Source organism: Guillardia theta, assembly GCF_000315625.1.
Source record: "Guillardia theta CCMP2712 unplaced genomic scaffold GUITHscaffold_40, whole genome shotgun sequence".
NCBI classification, from domain to species: Eukaryota; class Cryptophyceae; order Pyrenomonadales; family Geminigeraceae; genus Guillardia; species Guillardia theta.
Genome location: NW_005434634.1, coordinates 35,110 through 48,320, shown reverse-complemented (window position 1 = coordinate 48,320; position 13,211 = coordinate 35,110). Strand labels below are relative to the sequence as shown.

The 13,211-nt window shown below is 51.1% G+C and overlaps 6 protein-coding genes across 6 annotated transcripts in view; 3 read left to right on the top strand and 3 right to left on the bottom strand.

Moving 5' to 3' along the window:
* Window positions 1-957, bottom strand: part of GUITHDRAFT_109538 (hypothetical protein) — a gene marked incomplete at both ends in the record, with an annotated part of 2,918 nt that extends 1,961 nt beyond the window's left edge. The window contains 2 exons of the mRNA XM_005831340.1: window positions 212-853; window positions 904-957. Of these exons, the coding sequence (XP_005831397.1) occupies window positions 212-853; window positions 904-957 (696 nt within the window). The remainder of the gene's footprint in view (window positions 1-211; window positions 854-903) is intronic.
* Window positions 958-2,004: 1,047 nt separating this feature from the next.
* On the top strand, window positions 2,005-4,227 carry GUITHDRAFT_109537 (hypothetical protein; the record flags this gene model as incomplete). Its single annotated transcript, XM_005831339.1, has 13 exons — window positions 2,005-2,007; window positions 2,058-2,120; window positions 2,178-2,222; window positions 2,290-2,359; window positions 2,417-2,537; window positions 2,585-2,648; window positions 2,785-2,820; window positions 3,407-3,451; window positions 3,504-3,639; window positions 3,688-3,725; window positions 3,809-3,856; window positions 4,037-4,105; window positions 4,150-4,227. 13 exons carry the CDS (start codon window positions 2,005-2,007, stop codon window positions 4,225-4,227), a joined length of 816 nt encoding a protein of 271 aa, XP_005831396.1.
* Window positions 4,228-4,380: 153 nt separating this feature from the next.
* On the bottom strand, window positions 4,381-5,799 carry GUITHDRAFT_139670 (hypothetical protein; the record flags this gene model as incomplete). Its single annotated transcript, XM_005831338.1, has 9 exons — window positions 4,381-4,437; window positions 4,540-4,589; window positions 4,743-4,888; window positions 4,939-5,021; window positions 5,194-5,253; window positions 5,302-5,365; window positions 5,476-5,579; window positions 5,709-5,743; window positions 5,772-5,799. The coding sequence occupies 9 exons, from the start codon at window positions 5,797-5,799 to the stop codon at window positions 4,381-4,383; spliced, it is 627 nt and encodes a 208-aa protein (XP_005831395.1).
* A 1,276-nt stretch (window positions 5,800-7,075) lies between these two features.
* Window positions 7,076-8,400, top strand: GUITHDRAFT_109535 (hypothetical protein; the record flags this gene model as incomplete). The annotated part of the gene is made up of 6 exons (XM_005831337.1): window positions 7,076-7,605; window positions 7,661-7,727; window positions 7,847-7,972; window positions 8,108-8,140; window positions 8,219-8,268; window positions 8,334-8,400. 6 exons carry the CDS (start codon window positions 7,076-7,078, stop codon window positions 8,398-8,400), a joined length of 873 nt encoding a protein of 290 aa, XP_005831394.1.
* Window positions 8,401-9,722: 1,322 nt separating this feature from the next.
* Window positions 9,723-10,530, bottom strand: AP3S (Adaptor protein complex 3 subunit sigma; the record flags this gene model as incomplete). Its single annotated transcript, XM_005831336.1, has 6 exons — window positions 9,723-9,923; window positions 9,971-10,018; window positions 10,080-10,123; window positions 10,169-10,254; window positions 10,315-10,409; window positions 10,462-10,530. 6 exons carry the CDS (start codon window positions 10,528-10,530, stop codon window positions 9,723-9,725), a joined length of 543 nt encoding a protein of 180 aa, XP_005831393.1.
* Window positions 10,531-11,638: 1,108 nt separating this feature from the next.
* GUITHDRAFT_109533 (hypothetical protein) lies at window positions 11,639-13,177 on the top strand (the record flags this gene model as incomplete). The annotated part of the gene is made up of 3 exons (XM_005831335.1): window positions 11,639-12,754; window positions 12,805-13,008; window positions 13,133-13,177. The coding sequence occupies 3 exons, from the start codon at window positions 11,639-11,641 to the stop codon at window positions 13,175-13,177; spliced, it is 1,365 nt and encodes a 454-aa protein (XP_005831392.1).
* Between the last annotated feature and the right edge of the window lie 34 nt (window positions 13,178-13,211).

Sequence of the window (13,211 nt, the reverse complement as noted above, 5' to 3'; positions counted from 1 at the left end):
CCTCCTCCTCCTCCTCCTCCTCCTCCTCCTCCTCCTCCTCCTCCTCCTCCTCCTCCTCCTCCTCCTCCTCCTCCTCCTCCTCCTCCTCCTCCTCCTCCTCCTCCTCCTTCCTCGCCGCCACCAATCCTCTCCCTCCTTCTCCACCACCACCTCTGACAACTTCTCCTCTCCTCCCCTCCCTCCCCCTCCCTCCCTCCTCAACAACAACAACCTGGATCTTACTGCGGAGATGTTCATACATTGGAAACCCGTCTCTAGCGAGCTTGACCGCTGGCTTCACAACCTCAGACAACTTCATCGTCCCCTTCTCCTCCAGCATTTTCTCCATCGCCGCCACGACTCCCGGAGCTCCGACCGCAAACCCGCTCCCTACTCTCTCGCTGTACGTCCCCATCAACCCTCCTGTGCAGTTGCAAGGCCCAACCCCGCATGCGGCATCGCCACAGAACGCGTTCTCGTGGAAGGAGGAAGGAGCCTCTTCCCTCCCGTCCAACGCGCTTGCTTCTCCCGTGCTCGAGTTGTAGAGCAGCACGAAACACCCGCCTCCTATCCCTGTCGACTGCGGCTGAACCACATTGAGAACAAACTGCATGACCGCCGCGGCATCCACAGCGTTTCCTCCCTCCCTCAGAGTCTGGTACCCTGCTTCAGAGGCGAGAAAATGGGTTGAGCTGACTGCTCCTATGGAGAACTCCTTGCCGTCCTTGAGGTAGCCCCCTGCTTTGGTATCATCCTGTAGTGGGACGGAGGAGGCGCCATTGGATGAAGAGGAGGTCAAGGCCAGGACAGCTATCACGATGACTAGGGTGATCACAGCTGCTCCGATCGCAACTCTCTTGCTATTCAGCGATGCCTGGGAAGGAACTTGCTCAGCATGTTGTTGTTGTGTGAAATTTAACTCACTGTGGTCGGAAGCAGCGAGGATTTTTCGTAAATCTTGTCGTCGCCACTTCTCATGTTTGAGGGTGATGCATACGATACAGGATGTACGATGGTTCTGCAGAATATTGCGAGTCACGAATTCACTGGACTATTCCCGCATCTCATCACTGCCATCTCCGTTCACAGTACCATCATCGTTGGTTGCAGGACTCGTTTATATATCTCGTTCTCATTCTTGCAACCTTCCCCGATCGAGTTTCTAACATGCTTCCTATCCTCATCACACTCATCTTGATCGGATCTTGATCATGAATCTTCCTCCTCCTCCTCCTCCTCCTCCCCCCCTCCCCCCTCCCCCCCTTCTCCTCCTCGCATCCTCAAGCCTCTTCAGAGCATTTTTTGCATGTCATGTCCCTGTGCCCCCTGTTTCTTCCCCTACCCCCACCCCCATTGTCCCCACCCAATGGGCCTGGCCGTGGGGTCTCCAAGCACGAAGTACCCCTCTGGCTGTCACTCAAGGTACCCCTGCGATATTCATGTACCCCCGTTGCCCCACATTGCTACCAGGGGTAGAAGCAGGGGACACAATGCTTGCGATGCGGGGATGGTGGCTAGGAGGAGCAGGAGGAGCGACAGTGAAAGCAACGGTGTGTTCAGCGGTCACAGGACGTCTCGTCCTCAAGCAGAAGACGTGTCAACTCCTGCCATCAGGCGGAAAGTTTCGAGCGACAGGTGAAAACAAGAGATCCAGCTCCTCAAGTATTCCTGCTGTTGCTCCTCCTGCTTGTCGCCTCTGACGCGGCAGATTGTACTTTGACTTATGTCCTTGCAGCATCTCCGCCACGAAAATTCGAAGCAATCATGGGGAGGGCATTGTTTCGCTCTCAGAGTTCGTCAGTAGGTAGGTTCCTGCTGTTTGCTTATTCTGCCTACAATCGATCACCCCATTTCTCATAGGTGATGGATCACAATTCGATGAGGACCAGTCCGCCAGCATGCAACCAGTTATCATAGACTCTCCACCTACAGGTTCAGAGATGTTCATGAATCGGTCACGACCTGTTTCTTGATGACGAATCTTCAGCGAAACAACTTGCGTTCGTGAAGCTGTTAGCTGAAAGAATGGTCTGTGATCCATCGGCGTATTGTTCGCTTCTTACGGCTGATGTGTTCAGGGTGTGGAGGTCCCCGTGCAGGCCTATAACTCCAAATCAGAGTGCTCCAGAGTCATAAGTTGGGTGAGCGCTGATGATAACAGAAAATGGGACATTGACTATGTGAAATGTTGTTGACAGTTGAAGGAAGAATCAGACATGAAGCTTTCGCAGAGCAGGTCACAGGTGAGCAGCAGGATGAGCTGCATGATCGTTTGTACTGCATCTCCTTAGATCCCTGCGTTTCTTGCAGAACTATCAATCACACCCACTATCATCTAACGAAGATCCGGCGATTAAAACAAACAGGCGAGAGTCTTGTGGTGATGGTGGCGATGGCGTTCATGGTGGAGAGGAAGTAATTGATGGATGGATGAAAGATGTAGATAGGGACGACAACAACAACAATCATGTTGGTGATGATGAAAAGCTGAGGATCGCTTTCTTCAGAGATGACAACGATGTGGGAGAAATTCTTGAACCGACTCCGCGACAGCTGCAGTATTTCCATCCTTCTCCTGAACTCTCTTGTGATTGTTTCTTCCAAGATATGCTCAGACCCTCTCGCTGCAAACTGGGATTCCCCTTCCACGGGAGGCGATGGTGCAAAGGGTGAGGAGATCGGTGGCAGAAGGGGGGCGAGTAGGATGGAGAGAAGGAAAGGATGTATGCATGGAGGGAGGGAGGGAGGGTGGGAGGGAGGGAAAGTGGGGAGAAGAGGAAGGTGAGATGGTTGAGTCTGTCTCAGGATACTATGTCTCGATGGATCGACAATGCCGTTGCGGTAGGTTCGAGAGGCGGGAGATGGGAAATGGCAGGGGGTAAAGACGAGCTAAAGGGAGGCAGGGCGTTGCAAATGTTAGTAGGGGATGATTTGATTCACTCAGGTCAAGAGGCGAAGATCTCAAGGGACCTTGTTTTCAAATCCTGTACGTGACGAGTATTCTTGCCTGAGTTGCGCTCCCCTTTCTTTCATTCCTCACTCCTCCGAACTCAAACTTTTTCATGTCATCATTCTCTGTTTCTCAGCAAAACGTTGGAATTCAATCTTTGATTTCTTCTCTGTCGTCCGACGAGAGGTCTTGTCTTCCTCCTCGCGGTGTTGCGTGACGCGCCCAACCAGCTCCGGAAAACCCTCAGTGCAGAATTTGCTCAAGGTAAAACCTCGCAACTGCCCTTCCTCCTCTCTTCTCTACTTCCCCTCCTTCTCCTTCGCCAACTCACTCACTCACTCACTCACTCCCCATAAACAGCATCTCCCATTTGCCTAATTGGTATCTCACTTTTCCCCCTGCAATCCTCTTCTCAACCCTACAGCCTCTTCGTCTCCTAACTTGACCACCTCTGGTTGCTCTGACGCCTTCTCTCAGTCTGTTTACTTCGCCCAGAAGCACCAGGAAGGAATTCCTGCTGCTGTATACTCCCAACCCTCCTCCGACACTCCCCGTCCTTACTGCCAGCATCCAGGTCTTGCAGACAGACGAAGCTTGCCAAGCGTTTCTTCAGCAATTCGAGAAGAAATCCCCTTCGTCGGCAGAAATCGATCGGAAGCCGATGGAGTCTGACTGGGGGACAGCGGGGACAGCACAAGGAGGGAACGAAGGTGTGAAGGAGGAGGGAACGGATTGCATTTGATTCTCCATCCCCTCAGTCTCTGCAGTAGAAGAAACCATACACATGGAGGACGAGGTGAGGAGGAGGAGGAAGAGGAGGAGGAGGGGAAGAGATAAGCTTGAGCAAAGCTCTGGTGATGAGCTGACATTCATTGGTAGGTGCTAGAGGTCATTTATTCGATCTCGCAGACGAAAGGAGAGCAAAATGTGAACCGAAGCTCATCCTGCCCTCCCCTTGTCTCACCTTCAGAGTCGACTCATTCCTCTCTCTTCTAGTCTTGACCCTCTCCTTCTTTCTTGCCCTTACTATCCCTCCTCCCTTCTCTCTCCTCCCTCCTTCCTTCTTACTTCCCTCTCCCTCTCTGCACCTCACTGCTTCTCCTCCAGGGCGTGACTGTTGATGACATCATCCGACAACTGCACGAGACCTACGAGGTGGAGGTGAAGCCAAGACAGGTGACGTCAGCACATGACTGAAGGGCCCAGCTCACATGCAGCAGGTACACGAGTGGCTCGACGGGCTGCTGGGGAAAGGATTGGTTTCGTGCACGGACGAGGAGTACTTCCTTGTGTCGTAGAACTAGGAGGAAGAAGTCGGGGAGGAAAGGGCAAGAGAGAGGGCAGGACAAGAGGATACAACAGGAGGGGCGGAGGGGGGGGGGGATGCAGAGGGAAAGGTGATGTCTTTAGAGTGTATGTGAAATGCTCGTGAAGTGAAAGAGAAGAAACATCTAGTCGTCGAATCCAGCTCCTCCTCCGATCTGCTGGAAGACAGCAGTGGAGATGACCTGTAGGAAAGAGTCAGACCAATAAAGACCGGCAGAGGAGCAGGGCAGTAGGAGGAGGAAGTGAGGGAGGAACGGAGCATTGAAAGGGCAGTGAGAATGTACCGGGATCTTGCAAGGCAGCTCCCCGCGGAGGTTGGAGATGCAGGAGTACCCTATGACAGTGTTAGGTCTCAACCTCGAGGCATGCTGAACAAGATCCCCTCCCCATCCCCCCTCCTCCTCTCCTCTCCTTTCCTCTCCTCTCCCTCCCCTCCTCCTCCCTCCTCCAATCCCGTAGCTCTTCCTCCACATCGCCTCTTCCTCACCAACGATGGCGGCAATGGCATAGAAGGTCATGTTGGAGACGAACTCGGTGAAGACGAAGGGGATGAGGCCACCCATGTTGCCGCTCGTGAGGATCTGAGGAAAGATCAAGAGGATCTCCAGCAGCAGTGCCTGCATCGTGTTGAAGCTGCCGCAAACATGTCACAAGCTCCCCCGGCAGCTCGAGGAGGAGGCTACCGGATGAAGCGAGGAACTTTGCGGTTGCGAACGACAAAGAGGAAGAGGCCGAGGAAAGCGACGAAGGAGATCATGGGGAAGGCCTTGCAGCAAAGTATCATCCAACGCAAAGAGCATCCCGCACCCCTCCTGCTCCCCTCCACTTCGCTGTTCCCATCTGCTTTCCTCTTCTGCCCTCTACTCCTACCTTCTCCTTCCCCCTTCTCGTCTCTCCTCTCCAATCCTCCTCCTTTCCTCATCCTCGTCTGCTGTTACCTGTGCAAGCTCGACGAATGGCTGCAGCGGCTTCATGAAGATGAAAGCCAAGAGGGGGATCTTGAAGATTCACGTCAGGACGCGCTCCCTGCAAGCACTCACACGCACCTTCTGGAAGAGGAAACGACCATAGCTCAGAGAGTCCATCATAGGGAGAATGTAAGGCAGGCATCTGTGTGCACAATTCAGACTTGCTCGTCGTTCTTTCTCAACAAGAAAGTTTGAAACATTCATACTAGGGCAAAAAGAATGGTAGAAGTCAACTAGAAAGTGAGAACTTACGAGACAACTCTGAGCGCTCCCTCCTTGACAATGTTCATGCTGATGTCCTGCTTCGCTACTCGATCCCTCCTGGCAGAGACAGGAGCCAGACGAAGCGGATGCCTCTGCGTTGGATGAGTCAGAAACCAGCTTAGTATCATCATCTTCGTAATTGCCATCCCCATCGTAACCCCCCTCTTCTCCCTCCCCTTCCTCATCCTCCTCCTTCTCTTTCATAATCTTCCTCCTCTCACCTCACGGAAGCCCAGCTGCAGGGAAGAAGATGGGACTGCAAGTGTAGTCGAGAAACGAGTCACCCCGACAAAAGCCTGTCACCAGTGTCATGGCAGTAGTCACTTCTCTCCTTCATCATCATTTGTGTTCTCTGCGCTACTTGCTATCCCTCATCCATCTGAACAGACCAGCCAGACTGTTTCACGCTCTTCTGTAACATTTTTCATCCTCGCATAATGCAACTGGAGAACATTCCAATTTCTCAGAGAGAAACGACTCTGCCATGCCCTTCTTCACATCTTCTCATTCCGTATCCTTTCCTTCCTACCTTCTTGCATCTCTCTATCCATCTTCCATCTTCAGCTTATATGCACTGGGATCCCTTCCTTCTACAAGCCTCATTCCCTAGCTCGTGTAACACAGTGTCTTAATTAGCATAATCCTTCCACTTTCTTCTATCAAAATCATGCTCTTCTCTCAGCCATGCGCATCTTGTTCGTACACTCTCTTCATCTTGAGCCTCCTCTCCATCCTCATCACCTCGGTTCCCATCGCCATCGCCATCGCCATCGCCATCGTGAACTTCGCAGCGGCCGCCATGATCCGCGAATCTCCACCACCCCCCACCCCAGGCACCATTTGTGCACCATCACCCCACCTGGTAGAGTGTCGGAATTAGTACCCCTACCAACAACTTTTTGAGCTAGTGATACTTTTACCCCTCATATTCATAAAAGCTACAAGTTTAGCAATGGGGTAGGTTATTGCACCCTAGCTGGCATTGACTACCCCCACCTCATTGTCAATACCCCTACCCCTTGATCCAAACTCATGAACCCTGTGGTCAACATGTCCCCACCCCACTACGTTTCATGTACCCCTTTTTCCTCTGCTGAATACCCACCAATGCCTCAAACCTCGCTCAGTCCAGAGGACCCCCACCCACGATGTAAGCAAAGTACCCCACCCATGATTTTCAAGGACTCGGTTACCCTCACCCAATTTCACTCACTAGTTTTCAGGTATCCTACCCCCATAAGGAGAGACTACCCCTACTTTTCGCTGAACATGACATTTCCTTGACTGGTAGTAAGTGATTGAAAAACAGAAGTACCCCTACATTGTGTACCCCACCCCTAATTGTATTTCGAAATGATATACCACCCCAGAATGTTCAATTCGACCCCCGTTGCCCCGATTCCATGGCGGCGAAAAAGTAGAAAATGACGAAGAAAAAAGATAGTGAGAGAAGGGGGGGAGGAGAAGGGAGAGAGCGAAGAAGGGAGAGATAATAGGAAGACCTATGTGTGCGTGTGTTTGAAAGTGACAGAATATCTTCATAACTCGTGGGATTCTTTACTTCGATCACTGCAAATAACACAAAAAAATGATCCGACGGCTGCAAACGGTAGTGAAACGAAGTTTGTTGCAGTCAGGGAGCAGGTTTGAGAGGAGATCTTTCAGAATAGATTGTAGCGTTCGCTTGAAGGAACATTATGAGAACAAACAGCAAAATGCCGATGACATCTATCATCATGAACATTTCAACAAGAAACCAATGCAACAAGACAATGGATTCGAAAAGACCAAGGAGGCAGAGAAATTCCACGATTTACCTCCTCGATCTATCGATCAGATCTTGAGCGAAGCTGCGGGGCCAAACATCTCTGCAGACTGCAAAGCGTCTGTGAAGGAGAACGTGAAGGAGAACGTGGAAGATTCGAGTGTAAAGAGACCAGAAAGTCAGGTCGAGAACTCTCTTCCACAAGATGAATCCAACAAGATGTCCTTGAAAACATTCATACAAAATTTGCCACCATTCGCAAAGATGAACAAGCAAGAAGTTCAAGAAACAAGCTCTGAATTCTTCAAGGACCAATATTCACGGACAACCAAAGCTGTTGGCAAGGTGCTGAGGTACAACATCGCGTTGCATCTCTCCAATTTCTCCTTCTGAGATGCAACGAAACAGAAAGAAACTTCAACCTGCCATTGAGCAAGCAATCCTCTACATCAACGACAAGAGTGGGTGGACGGAGGTGAGGTATCTGTCATGTCATTTCAACATGTGAAGGCGGCTAGGTGGAGAAGTTGAAACACGCCATCACTGACCTTGAAGTCCATCTTCGCAAGTCACAAGTGAGTTTGATGGCTTAAGATCGTGAAGACCTGCAGTGAAAATGCTGCTGTTCGCCATCCCAACATGTTCTCCAGGAGGAATATCGAGCCGCAAGATCTGATTTCGATAAGACAGACCAGGAGCATAGGCATGACAGACTTGTCGGTATCTTGAACTCACCATCCCATCCCTGCAGGAGGACGCAGAATGAAATCACAGCTCTTGCAGTGACAAAGCATGCTTGGACGGATGCGCAGGTGAAGTTGAGGTGAATGCCATCGCTGTACTGACGAGATACAGTTCTGCCGATACCAAGATTTACTTGCTCAAGAAGTGAGACATGAAACGATTGATATCTTTGAATCGCATCATCATGCAGGGTTGTATCGTTTGCTGAATTCTTTTTTCCAGCGCAATCTGGGAATTTCTCTGCATGAGTTTCAAAGAAAGATTCGAAATTCGTGAGTGGAGGAGACGACCCTCCTTGTGTTGTACATCATGCTGAAGACTGATGCAAAACTCCCAGGGAGGCTGCTGTGGAATCTGCTCTGAGGTATGCCGATATGCTCTATTGTCTGCTCGTCCCACAATGAATAACCTTGTAGAGAACTCATGGAAGGACTTCGGAAACGATTCCACGAAGAACAATTATGGTAGTTGAAACTTAAGGAGATCAACATTTTTGACCACTTGTGTACACTTCAAAAACAACAGGACTGACAGGATACGACAACTTTCTATGTGGAGTACCATCGGCATCTTGTTTGCGAACAGCATAATCTTCTTGTTAGCATGACTGCATAGTGCTCATCTTCACTGCATTCATTCTCCTTGCAGAATGACGTATCTGCTGCGAACGAGGGAAAGAATTATCGTCCAATCAAATCTCACTGGTACCTTCTCTTCCCGTTGCTCAACTGCCCTGCATTTTCTCCCTCTCCTCCTCTTCCTCCTACATCGCCTTTCTTCTTCTGATTTCTCCCCAGCAATTCGGTCAACGTTGGAAGGAGAAAGCGGGCTGAGGGCAGAAGTGAATGATCTGAAGACACAGGTCAGCTCAACTCTCCTTACATCCTTCCAGCAACTCCTCCCTTCCCATCCCATCTCCCTCCTCCCTCTCTTTCACTCGCTTCCTCCTGCTACTCTCCTGCTACTCTTTACCCCCATCTGCTCCTCCTCTTAGATGTCCTCCGCTCTCCTCTCCTTCACATGATTTGTTCTGATCGTCATCCACCTACAGATTTCTGCACTGCTAGATCAAAAGACCAGAATTGGAGGCATGCTAGCTGTCGACCCTCCTCCTCCCTCTCCTCCTCCTCCCTCTCCTCCTCTCCCCTCCTCCTCTCCTCCCTCCTCTCCTCCAAAGCTTCAACAAGAACATCCTATTGGCAGCAGTGGTGCTACTGCATCAATGGCGCTCACTGTCGACTGCACTGCGGAGGGGGGGAGAGAAGGGGCGAGAGCGAGGATGAAGCGTACCATGGTACGGGTGACCAAGCATGACGGGGCCGCTGATGCTTCCGCAGGCCGCCTGGTACTTCGGAATTTCGCTACTGAGCGCGTGGGCTATCGGAAGGTGAGCAGGAGGAAGGGGTGTAAGGGAAGTTGACGCCTCTGAGCAAGGACATGAGCTGAACCCCACTCCGACTGCAGCCATGACTTGTAATTGATAGAACAAACAGAAAATGACAAGATTGCCTTTTTTTTTTCCCTTCCAACACCCCCCCCCCCCCCCCGCCCTCCCTCGTCGGGCACCGCAGACTCTCCTTGCAACTCCCGCAGACCGGTCACTCGCTGCCAAACAACTTCAATATCTGCTCTCGTTTCTTGATGTCCCAAGATCATCCCCATCATACCATCATCTCTAACCCTCTCCCTTCCATCATCACCAGCTGCTCTCTGAATCATCATCAACTTACCGCAGCTGATTCTTCAGCTTCAACTTGGCTGATGCAACTTTGCTCCCCTTGGTCTCTAGCTCTTCCTGCTCCTTCACCTGCTCATCACTCATTCCCTTGCTAACATGATCGACTCCACCTACCGCTGTCAGAATCTCCTGCAGATTAGTCTCCAGCACCATCCCGCCCATCACGATTTCATCCAAGATATGATGAACCTGAGGAGGATGAGGAGCGAGGAGGAGCCGACATCTCGCATGCAGACCTTGTCGGTGTGGAAGATCAAGTCCAGCTCACAGACGTTCTCGAAAACCTGCACAACAGTCTCAACATCGCATGCAGGGGCAGGGGAGACAAGCTGGAAAGGTTATTACGTGATCCAAACTCTCAACGAATACGTGGATGAGGTCAAGAATTCCTGCAATGGCGAGTGAGACACAAGAGTGAGACGAGACAAGCCTACCAAGTTCGGACTCTGAGCCATCGACGACGAAGATGAAGTAGAGGGTGGCATAAACGCGATAAACAAGCTTCGTGTCCTTCGACCACCTGCAACCCATGACGGTCAGGACAGTGGCAAACGACCGGTCCTTCCTCCAGTCAACTTACGCCCCGACATCTTCAAGAAAGTTGCAGACGCGATCAGAACGTTTTGAGATCAGAGTGAAACATTCCCTTATCATCTGCTGTTGTCGCTCCACAGGCTGGAAAGAACGCGGGGCATCACATACTGAGCCAACATCAAGTACCTCTTACCAGATGCTCGTAGAACTTCGTTAGACGAGGCTTGCCATGATTATTGATCACCAGAATCCCCTTGATCATGGTGAGCTGATAACTAGCTACTGAAGGCTTATCCGTTCAGCAGGGTGATAGTATCTCTCAATGAATCCTCGGGTTTTCGGCCGAGGTGACCTGAGAGAACGCTTTTAGAATCATCGAGTGTCGTTAAGAAGCCTTGACGTATAGAATCAGCCAAGACAGGTTTCTACATCACTGTTTAAGAAGTCTTCACGTATAGAATCAGCCAAGACAGGTTTCTACATCACTGTTTAAGAAGTCTTCACGTATAGAATCAGCCAAGACAGGTTTCTACATCACTGTTTCTCTCATATCGTCTGCTTTCCTGATCACTTTCTGTCTTACTTCATCACCTTGTTCCTCGACCATGCGATCTGGCTGCAAGTGCGAAATCACAACGACCGTTTGCTTCGGTGCTCTCACCATCTATCCTTGTCCATCACTCCTTAGCTCTCTATCCCTTCCCAACTCTCCTGCCCTCTTCTACTCCCTCGCTTCCCTTCTCTTCGGTCCTAGTTCGTTCCTCCTCCCTTCAGCATAGCGCCTGCGTCAGCGACAGTAACGGGCAATGTACCATCCGTAACGGATTTGTTTTATGTATATTTTAAAAGTGTACCGGTGCCCTATATTGGTTTGGCCATTATGATACAAAGTTGTTGTTAACTAACTTTTAATGTATAATTTTATTTATCACTGGTTAAACAGTTTTATACATATAACGTTTTAGGCGATTTCCATGTCGGGCAACACGAAGCTGAGGTGGGTGGTGGAAGGGTGAGGGGAAGGGGAAGGAGGAAGGGGAAGGGAGGAAGGGGATGAAGACGCTAGACACAGAGGGGAACATGGCGAAAGGATTGAGGAGAAGAGCTAGGAGAAAGATCGAGAAGACCTAGATCAGTCGAGAACGATCCTTCTGACATCCCCAGTGGGGACGTAGATAGCAAGATAAGATCTCGTTGAGGCTAGTTGGCGTAAACGCGAAGCAGCTCCTCTGAAATTGATGCAAGGATCCGAGGAAAAGCATGAATGCACGAGAAGTTTGGTGAAAGAAACAAGACTCGATCTATAACAACGCCTCCTCGCAAGGTATGGCCACGTAACGACAGATCAGACTCGTTCCCGACGAACTACAATGAGCCACTCCCGTAGAGGCTATGGACACTCGCATCATGATATGGTTGAGGTTGATTTCGCTGCTTTCTCCCTCGGAAGGATCGTCCCATTCAGAGATCTGGACACAGTGCAAGGAAGGCTAGAATCGTTCCAGCTCAAGTGGAGGATCTCGCCATCTACATCAGCTTCCTTCCCCAAGGAACGTCTCTATCCCCTGTCAGAGAAGGATCTTGCTGAAGCTGGCTTCTACTACTGCCCAGATGCCGAGCATGTCGACCGCTGCGTGTGCTTCAGCTGCAACAGAGCTCTGTACAGCTGGGACAAGCATGATAACCCAATGTATGAGCATTGCCGTTGCAACGCAGAGTGTCCGTTCGTCAAGGCCATCGCAGACGACAACCTCAATGAAAGCTTCAGCAGCCTTGACGATGCGCTGCAGAGGGAGATGGACGTGAAGGGCAAAGACAGGAAAGGAGGGAACGAAGGGCCTGCGGTGGAAGCAAAAGATGCAGGCATGTTACCAGAGGACGCGCTGATTGACCATCTTCTCATCTGCATCCACGGAGTTGCTGTGAAGGAGAACGTGCAGAACGAGTACCTGCAGACGATGAGGAAGAACAGCGAACAGATGGCGAGGAAACACCTTGAGGAGAGGCCGATGACGATGGCCGTGGATGTGATAGACTGGCACAGGATCGTTCCAAGGGTTCCGAAGGAGATCTTGTCGCAGATCATGCTCGGCACTGTCCGCGCTCTGCGTGACATGGCATGCGAGTCAACATACGACACTCTCTACTACACCAGCCCACTGTACAAGTACAAAATCTTGGATGCGGTGGCCAACCTTTTGAATATTAAGTACAAGGAGTATGTGGCCAAGTATCCCAAGTTTAGCGGGAAAGTTTCTCTCTTCTGCCACTCCCTCGGTTCGCTCATCGCCTTCGACCTCCTAGCCAATCAGGTGGAGCAGACCGAGCAGGAGGGGGAGGGGGGAGACTTCCAGGGCCAAGGAGGAGAGGGGCTCGGAGAGGAGTGCGGAGCGGGTGACCTTGAGGAGTCGTGGCGTTGGCCGAAGCTGGACTTCAAGGTTGACAACCTGTTTGCGGTGGGTTCGCCGATCGCCATGTTCCTGACTGTGAGAGACCTACCTAGCCTACTGCTGAGCTGTGTGACTGTGCGCTACAGGTCAGGGGGGACATCCTATCGGAGTCATGGCCCAAAGGAGCCACTGAGTTCTCTCTGCCAGGAGGAGCGAAATTCTTCAACATCTTCCATCCTACGGATCCTATCGCCTACAGGTTTGAGCCGCTGCTAGACGAAGAATACGGCAAGTTCCCTCCCGCCGCCTTGCCAGCAAGATCCTTGTCCATGCGGGAACAGCCGTTCTTGGTCATCCCGTCCAAGCAGGGAAGAGGGGCGAGGGTGGAGGGAGATTCGACTATATGTGGAGAGGAGGAGGAGGAGGAGGAGGAGGAGAGGAAGCTGGAGAGGATCGATCTTGTGCTGGTCACAGGATCAGGCACAGGAGACAGCTACTCGCAATACGTCTCATCCTTGACTTTCGCATCCCACTGGTATGTCTTTCATTCCTC